The sequence below is a fragment of the Oncorhynchus tshawytscha genome, linkage group LG16, assembly GCF_018296145.1.
Source record: "Oncorhynchus tshawytscha isolate Ot180627B linkage group LG16, Otsh_v2.0, whole genome shotgun sequence".
NCBI lineage: Eukaryota > Metazoa > Chordata > Actinopteri > Salmoniformes > Salmonidae > Oncorhynchus > Oncorhynchus tshawytscha.
The window spans coordinates 9394812-9403764 of NC_056444.1; the positions used below are offsets into that span (position 1 = coordinate 9394812).

Consider the following 8953-nt stretch of genomic DNA (forward strand, 5'->3'; position numbering starts at 1 on the left):
CCCTCCCTCCCTCTCTCTCTCTCTCTCTCTCTCTCTCTTTCTCCCCCCCTCTCTCTCTTTCTTTCTCCCCCTCGACCTCCCCCCCTCTCTCTCTCTCTCTCTCTCTCTCTCTCTCCTCTCTCTCTTTCTCCCCCTCCACCTCCCTCCCCCTCTCTCTCTCTCTCTACTCTCCCTTCCCCTTCAGTGGAATAACTGTTTCTTTACACTCCTATGCTTTTGTCCAGTCAGTGTCTATTGTCCCAATGAGTTCAAAGGCCCTGTAGTAGGCTGAGGCTTTGCCTGCATGTGTGTTCCTGTGTGTGTGTGTGTGTGTGTGTGTGTGTGTGTGTGTGTGTGTGTTGTGTGTGTGTGTGTGTGTGTGTGTGTGTGTGTGTGTGTGTGTGTGTGTGTGTGTGTGTGTGTGTGTGTGTGTGTGTGTGTGTGTGTGTGTGTGTGTGTGTGTGCTTATGTATGTTTGTGTGTCTCTCTCTTCAGGCTGGAAACGAGGATGTCGACAGACATCGGGGAGATCATGCAGCTACTACAACGTCAGATGGCCCTTGTGCCCCCAGCCTACAGCACCGTGTTGACTGCCCCTCAGGCCTCCCCCTACCCTGGTCCCGGACCTGGTCCCAGTCCTGGTCCCGGTCCTGGTCCTGGTCCCGGTCCTGGTCTCAGTCCTGGTCCCGGTCCTGGTCCTGGTCCCGGTCCCAGTCCCAGTCCTGGATACAGGCTGGTGCAGCCTGTCACCACCCTGGAGTCAGAGGCACTGGCTTCACTCTCTCAGGTACTACACGCATACAGGACATAGACCAACACGGTCTCAGAGCATTTCATATGATTCTGTACGTCAATCCCAGACACTCTGTTTAGTGTGATGTGTCACGTTTCGTATGGTATGTGTTCATTTGTGGAAATCAATCATCCATTTAGTATGAAAAACTATTTGTATGATACAGTATGTTACCAATTGCAATTAATACAATATTTTACAGATTTTCTAAATGTATGATATGTTACAAATTCCATTTCGTTGTTGCTAACATTAGGTAGGTTGCTAGCAAACTCTCTCATGTTAGTTCTAGGGGTTAAGGTTAGAGTTAAGGTTAGGATAAGGGTTAGCTAAAAGAGTTAAGGTTAGGATAAGGGTTAGCTAAAAGGGTTAAGGTTAGGGTTAGGGTTAGCTAAAAGAGTTAAGGTTAGGATAAGGGTTAGCTAAAAGGGTTAAGGTTAGGGTTAGGGTTAGCTTAAAGGGTTAGGGTTAGGGGAAGGGTTAGCTTAAAGGGTTAGGGTTAGGGTTAGGGGAAGGGTTAGCTATCATGCTAAGTAGATGCGAAGTAGCTAAAATGCTAAAGTTGTCCGTGATGAGATTCAAACACTTTACCTTTGGGTTGCTAGACATTCACGTTACACGGCCACCCATCCAATCCCGACCAACCACCTCAAGTCTTCTATCTTATGTAACCATGCCAAACATAAAATATAATACTAATTTGAATGTCCTGGATTTTTGTTTACTATGTTACGTCTAGTCATTGAGACCAGTCTGGATAGACACGTACATGCAGATACACCTGTAGACGCACAAAATGCCTGAACATGCACTCATACACACGGATGTAGACGTGCTCACACACCCACACACAATCTCCATACAGTCTTCACTAAATCCCCTCCTTGCTGCGTCTATCCTCCAGGGCTTTGAGGAGTTCCCCGGCAAGTCCGCAGCCCTGCGGGATGTCCGCAGCCCTGCTGAGCTACACCCCGAAGACTGGCCTCTGGTCAGCCCAACTGAGACACGACGAGCCCCCTCTGGACTGGGCAGCCTGGAGCTAGACCTAGAGGTTGAGGAAAGGGTGGGGGCAGGGGTGGGGGCAGGTTCAGGAACAGAGTCAGTGGCAGAGTTGGGGGTAATTGCAAGTGCGAGTGGGCTGGACCCTGATGCCCAACGGAGGCTCTCTCTGCCTCAGCCACAAATGCACCTGGACTCACAGACACCGAAAAGGCACAGCTCTGACCCTAGGGGGAGCTAATGAGCAGGGGACGGAGGAGAAAATGGACAGAGAGGGAGAAGAGGGAGAAGAGTGGTATCTCTGTTTTCCCTTCTCTCACGGGGGGGGACCTCTGGAACCTCTGGAACCTTAACTACAGGCTCTGAGTGAGCCTCACCTCTGACCTCTAACCTCTGACCTGGGGAGAAACCTTGTTGGGAGAGGGGGGATGTCTCTCCCTTTCAGGGCTCCCTACCCCGGTTCCTAAAGTTACCACAAGGTTACCACAAGGTTACCAAACCCACAGGCGGGAAGAGAGAGGGGAGCAAGATCCTCCTGAACTCCACTCTGACCTGGAGAAATGACTACAGAACACATGACCAGTTCTGTTCAGAACATCCCTGTACTGCTCTATCCAGGAGCCCTGAGCAAGGTTGGTTTCCTTTCGGTTCGATTATTAAAAAATAATCAACGATTTCCTCATTTTTAAATATCACTTATTAACCATAATTTATTCACATTACTTTACTTTAATAAAATATTTTAGTTGTTGTGTATTTTACATTAGTTTTAATTTGATGACTTTACTATTTCATTCCAAGTCATCATCTCATCTTTGTGGAGCTGCTGTCTGACAACATCACTATTTGAGGAGTTCTTCAAAGTAAATAAGGCATCGTTTTATGACTGCTGAATACCAACTATCAATCACTTAGATCATGTATTTTCAGGTAGAAATATCCTTCTCCATGGCGTGTTTACCATGTTTTCTGCGCTAAACTATGTTGAATATTGGCCTGTTAGAAACTACAACTCCCTACTACATCACACAGTTCGGGCTAGCCTTGATCTGATTAATCTCTAGAGAAACTACAACTCCCTACTACATCACACAGTTCGGGCTAGCCTTGATCTGATTTATCTCTAGAGAAACTACAACTTCCTACTACATCGCACAGTTCGGGCTAGCCTTGATCTGATTTATCTCTAGAGAAACTACAACTCCCTACTACATTGCACAGTTCGGGCTAGCCTTGATCTGATTAATCTCTAGAGAAACTACAACTCCCTACTACATCACACAGTTCGGGCTAGCCTTGATCTGATTTATCTCTAGAGAAACTACAACTCCCTACTACATCACACAGTTCGGGCTAGCCTTGATCTGATTAATCTCTAGAGAAACTACAACTCCCTACTACATCACACAGTTCGGGCTAGCCTTGATCTGATTTATCTCTAGAGAAACTACAACTTCCTTCTACATCGCACAGTTCGGGCTAGCCTTGATCTGATTAATCTCTAGAGAAACTACAACTCCCTACTACATCACACAGTTCGGGCTAGCCTTGATCTGATTAATCTCTAGAGAAACTACAACTTCCTACTACATCGCACAGTTCGGGCTAGCCTTGATCTGATTAATCTCTAGAGAAACTACAACTCCCTACTACATCACACAGTTCGGGCTAGCCTTGATCTGATTTATCTCTAGAGAAACTACAACTCCCTACTACATCGCACAGTTCGGGCTAGCCTTGATCTGATTTTTATCTCTAGAGAAACTACAACTCCCTACTACATCGCACAGTTCGGGCTAGCCTTGATCTGATTTATCTCTAGAGAAACTACAACTCCCTACTACATCGCACAGTTCGGGCTAGCCTTGATCTGATTTATCTCTAGAGAAACTACAACTCCCTACTACATCGCACAGTTCGGGCTAGCCTTGATCTGATTTATCTCTAGAGAAACTACAACTCCCTACTACATCGCACAGTTCGGGCTAGCCTTGATCTGATTTATCTCTAGAGAAACTACAACTCCCTACTACATTGCACAGTTCGGGCTAGCCTTGATCTGATTTATCTCTAGAGAAACTACAACTCCCTACTACATCGCACAGTTCGGGCTAGCCTTGATCTGATTTATCTCTAGAGAAACTACAACTTCCTACTACATCGCACAGTTCGGGCTAGCCTTGATCTGATTTATCTCTAGAGAAACTACAACTCCCTACTACATCGCACAGTTCGGGCTAGCCTTGATCTGATTTATCTCTAGAGAAACTACAACTCCCTACTACATCGCACAGTTCGGGCTAGCCTTGATCTGATTTATCTCTAGAGAAACTACAACTCCCTACTACATCGCACAGTTCGGGCTAGCCTTGATCTGATTTATCTCTAGACAAACTACAACTCCCTACTACATCGCACAGTTCGGGCTAGCCTTGATCTGATTTATCTCTAGAGAAACTACAACTCCCTACTACATCGCACAGTTCGGGCTAGCCTTGATCTGATTTATCTCTAGAGAAACTACAACTCCCTACTACATCGCACAGTTCGGGCTAGCCTTGATCTGATTTATCTCTAGAGAAACTACAACTCCCTACTACATCGCACAGTTCGGGCTAGCCTTGATCTGATTTATTTCTAGAGAAACTACAACTCCCTACTACATCGCACAGTTCGGGCTAGCCTTGATCTGATTTATCTCTAGAGAAACTACAACTCCCTACTACATCGCACAGTTCGGGCTAGCCTTGATCTGATTTATTTCTAGAGAAACTACAACTCCCTACTACATCGCACAGTTCGGGCTAGCCTTGATCTAATTTATTTCTAGAGAAACTACAACTCCCTAATACATCGCACAGTTCGGGCTAGCCTTGATCTGATTTATTTCTAGAGAAACTACAAATCCCTACTACTTCGCACAGTTCAGTCTGGATCTGATTTAGCTGTAGAGAAACTACAATGTGCACATTGAGCTCACAGAAAGAAGGAAATGGAATTCAAGTAATTTAACTGATGTGGGTCAATTAGTCATGAAAAAAACTAAAAATAACAGACATTTCGGTGAATCGCTCAGCACTGGTATCCATTAGTGGATTAGCATAATGACTAAGACAAAAACAAAAATAATTATACAAGTTGCAATTCTGTATTTTATCTAACATGTCCGTGGAGCTTCTGAAAAATTCTTGGTTGGTTGGTGGACCGTAGTTTTAGCTGGCCTAGCAGAAAACTTTGGTGTCCTGTCCTGTCCCGTCATTGTCCCCTTTACCCTCAGGTCTGTACTCCCAGAGGCGGAGCCAAGGCCCCAAGAGCACACCAGATTGTTTGCACCTCAGGGGATGGGTTGGAGGGAGGGTTTAAAAGCCATTCATTATTTGATGAACATATCAGATCCCTGATATGTACAAATTGTTAGAGAGAGTGGGAGTCTCTGTACAGTTCAATATGCAGACACTGACTAGGGGAGAGAGTGTTGTATTAATCACTGACTAGAGAGGAGAGAGAGTTGTATTAATCACTGACTAGAGAGGAGAGAGTGTTGTATTAATCACTGACTAGAGAGGAGAGAGAGTTGTATTAATCACTGACTAGAGAGGAGAGAGTGTTGTATTAATCACTGACTAGAGAGGAGAGAGAGTTGTATTAATCACTGACTAGAGAGGAGAGAGTGTTGTATTAATCACTGACTAGAGAGGAGAGAGTGTTGTATTAATCACTGACTAGGGGAGAGAGAGTTGTATTAATCACTGACTAGAGAGGAGAGAGAGTTGTATTAATCACTGACTAGAGAGGAGAGAGAGTTGTATTAATCACTGACTAGAGAGGAGAGAGTGTTGTATTAATCACTGACTAGAGAGGAGAGAGAGTTGTATTAATCACTGACTAGAGAGGAGAGAGCGTTGTATTAATCACTGACTAGAGAGGAGAGAGAGTTGTATTAATCACTGACTAGAGAGGAGAGAGAGTTGTATTAATCACTGACTAGAGAGGAGAGAGAGTTGTATTAATCACTGACTAGAGAGGAGAGAGTGTTGTATTAATCACTGACTAGAGAGGAGAGAGTGTTGTATTAATCACTGACTAGGGGAGAGAGTGTTGTATTAATCACTGACTAGAGAGGAGAGAGAGTTGTATTAATCACTGACTAGAGAGGAGAGAGTGTTGTATTAATCACTGACTAGAGAGGAGAGAGTGTTGTATTAATCCTATATGTTTGTTGATAATATCAGTTTGATTCCAATGCTTTCTGGCCTAGTTTTGTCTGTAGTTCACAAAGCATGGTTTAGTTTCCCCTTCTACCATTGGAAGAAGAAATGCCCTACACTCAAAAAATTATATCTAGAACCTAAAAAGGTTCTACAGCTTCTCCCATAGGAGAACCCTTTGAAGAACAATTTGTGGTTCCTGGTATAACCCTTTTGAGTTCCACATAGAACCATTGACATGGAACCAAAAAGAGTTCTACTTGGAACCAAAAAATAGTTCTTCCTGGAACCCAAAAGGGTTCTACCTAGAACCAAAAAGGGTTCTCCAATGGGGACAGCCAAAGAACCCTTTTGGAACCTTTTTTTCAAAGAGGGTACCTTTACCCATCTATGGATCTGAATACACAGCAATGCACAGTCCCAGGAGAGAACACACTCTACACACACAGGATTATCTAGATCCTCCATCATCCCCCATGCTACTGCACTACTTACTACAGGGGTGACCATCCTGTCTAATTCCATGCTACTGCACTACTTACTACAGGGGTGACCATCCTGTCTAATTCCATGCTACTGCACTACTTACTACAGGGGTGACCATCCTGTCTAATTCCATGCTACTGTACTACTTACTACAGGGGTGACCATCCTGTCTAATTCCATGCTACTGTACTACTACAGGGCTGACCATCCTGTCTAATTCCATGCTACTGTACTACTACAGGGGTGTCCATCCTGTCTAATTCCATGCTACTGTACTACTACAGGGGTGTCCATCCTGTCTAATTCCATGCTACTGTACTACTACAGGGCTGACCATCCTGTCTAATTCCATGCTACTGTACTACTACAGGGGTGTCCATTCTGTCTAATTCCATGCTACTGTACTAATTACTACAGGGCTGACCATCCTGTCTAATTCCATGCTACTGTACTACTACAGGGCTGACCATCCTGTCTAATTCCATGCTACTGTACTACTACAGGGCTGACCATCCTGTCTAATTCCATGCTACTGTACTACTACAGGGGTGTCCATTCTGTCTAATTCCATGCTACTGTACTACTACAGGGCTGACCATCCTGTCTAATTCCATGCTACTGTACTACTACAGGGCTGACCATCCTGTCTAATTCCATGCTACTGTACTACTACAAGGGTGTCCATCCTGTCTAATTCCATGCTACTGTACTACTACAGGGCTGACCATCCTGTCTAATTCCATGCTACTGTACTACTACAGGGGTGTCCATCCTGTCTAATTCCATGCTACTGTACTACTACAGGGGTGTCCATCCTGTCTAATTCCATGCTACTGTACTACTACAGGGGTGTCCATCCTGTCTAATTCCATGCTACTGTACTACTACAGGGGTGTCCATCCTGTCTAATTCCATGCCACTGTACTACTACAGGGGCTGACCATCCTGTCTAATTCCATGCTACTGTACTACTACAGGGTGACCATCCTGTCTAATTCCATGCTACTGTACTACTACAGGGGTGTCCATCCTGTCTAATTCCATGCTACTGTACTACTACAGGGCTGACCATCCTGTCTAATTCCATGCTACTGTACTACTACAGGGCTGACCATCCTGTCTAATTCCATGCTACTGTACTACTACAGGGATGACCATCCTGTCTAATTCCATGCTACTGTACTACTACAGGGCTGACCATCCTGTCTAATTCCATGCTACTGTACTACTACAGGGTGACCATCCTGTCTAATTCCATGCTACTGTACTACTACAGGGGTGTCCATCCTGTCTAATTCCATGCTACTGTACTACTACAGGGGTGTCCATCCTGTCTAATTCCATGCTACTGTACTACTACAGGGGTGTCCATCCTGTCTAATTCCATGCTACTGTACTACTACAGGGCTGACCATCCTGTCTAACATTCCCCCCCTCCTGTTCTTTCTCTGGGAATGTCTGCACATGGTGGTTGATGACACAAAGCGGCCAGTGATACGCAGGGAACGTGAAAATTGTATTTAACTGCTTGCTGGTCTGAGCTTATCATTTATTTATTGGTGTTTAAGGAGTTTTATTTTCTATATAGATTTGACCAAATATGATTTGATTGTTTTGCAAAAAAGAAGATGAAGCTTATTTGATGGAGGGGATGGAAGAAGATGTTTGTGTGCTGTGAATGTGACCTGGTACCTCTCTCCATTTGTTTTAACACATTTTATGCCAGAACAACTGTTATAGATGTTTCTTGAGTAATGTGACTGCTTGATGGGAGTTGCACTATATTATTAATATTATTAATATGATTATCATTATTATGATCATTATTAATATTATTATTTTTAATATTATTATTTTTATTATCATTGATATTATCATTATTATTATCATTATTATTATTATTATCATTAGTGTTATTATCATTATTATTATCATCATTTATATTATTATTAATACCATTATTATTATCAATATTATTATCATTATTAGTAGTAGTATTGGTATTATTATTATCAATATTAGCATTGATATTATTGTTATTATTATTAATATCACTATTATTATTATCATAAATATTATGATTATTATGAATATTATTATCATTATTATTATTATCATGATTATTATTAACATTATTATTATTATTATCATTATTCTGATCTTTACCATTATCTTAATTGTCATTATTATTGTCATTAACGTCATTATTATTATCACTATTGCCATTATCATTATTATTATCATTATTTTCATTATCATTATTTTCATTATCATTATTTTCATTATCATTATTATTATTGTCATTATTATTATTATCATTATTATTATTATTAGCAGTATTATCATTAATATTATCATTATTATTATTAATATTATTATTATCATTGATATCATTATCGTTATTATCATTATCTTTGTTATTATTATCATTAATATTATTATCGTTATTATCATTATCTTTGTTATTATTATTATCATTAATATTATT

At 42.0% G+C, this 8953-nt stretch overlaps 1 protein-coding gene across 1 annotated transcript in view; it reads left to right on the plus strand.

The window, feature by feature from the left end:
- The window catches only part of LOC112238088 (potassium voltage-gated channel subfamily H member 2-like), a 38996-nt gene extending 36984 nt beyond the window's left edge, over window positions 1-2012 (plus strand). Inside the window, exons 14-15 of the mRNA XM_042298629.1 lie at window positions 475-766; window positions 1677-2012. Of these exons, the coding sequence (XP_042154563.1) occupies window positions 475-766; window positions 1677-2012 (628 nt within the window). The remainder of the gene's footprint in view (window positions 1-474; window positions 767-1676) is intronic.
- The last annotated feature ends 6941 nt before the right edge of the window (window positions 2013-8953 follow it).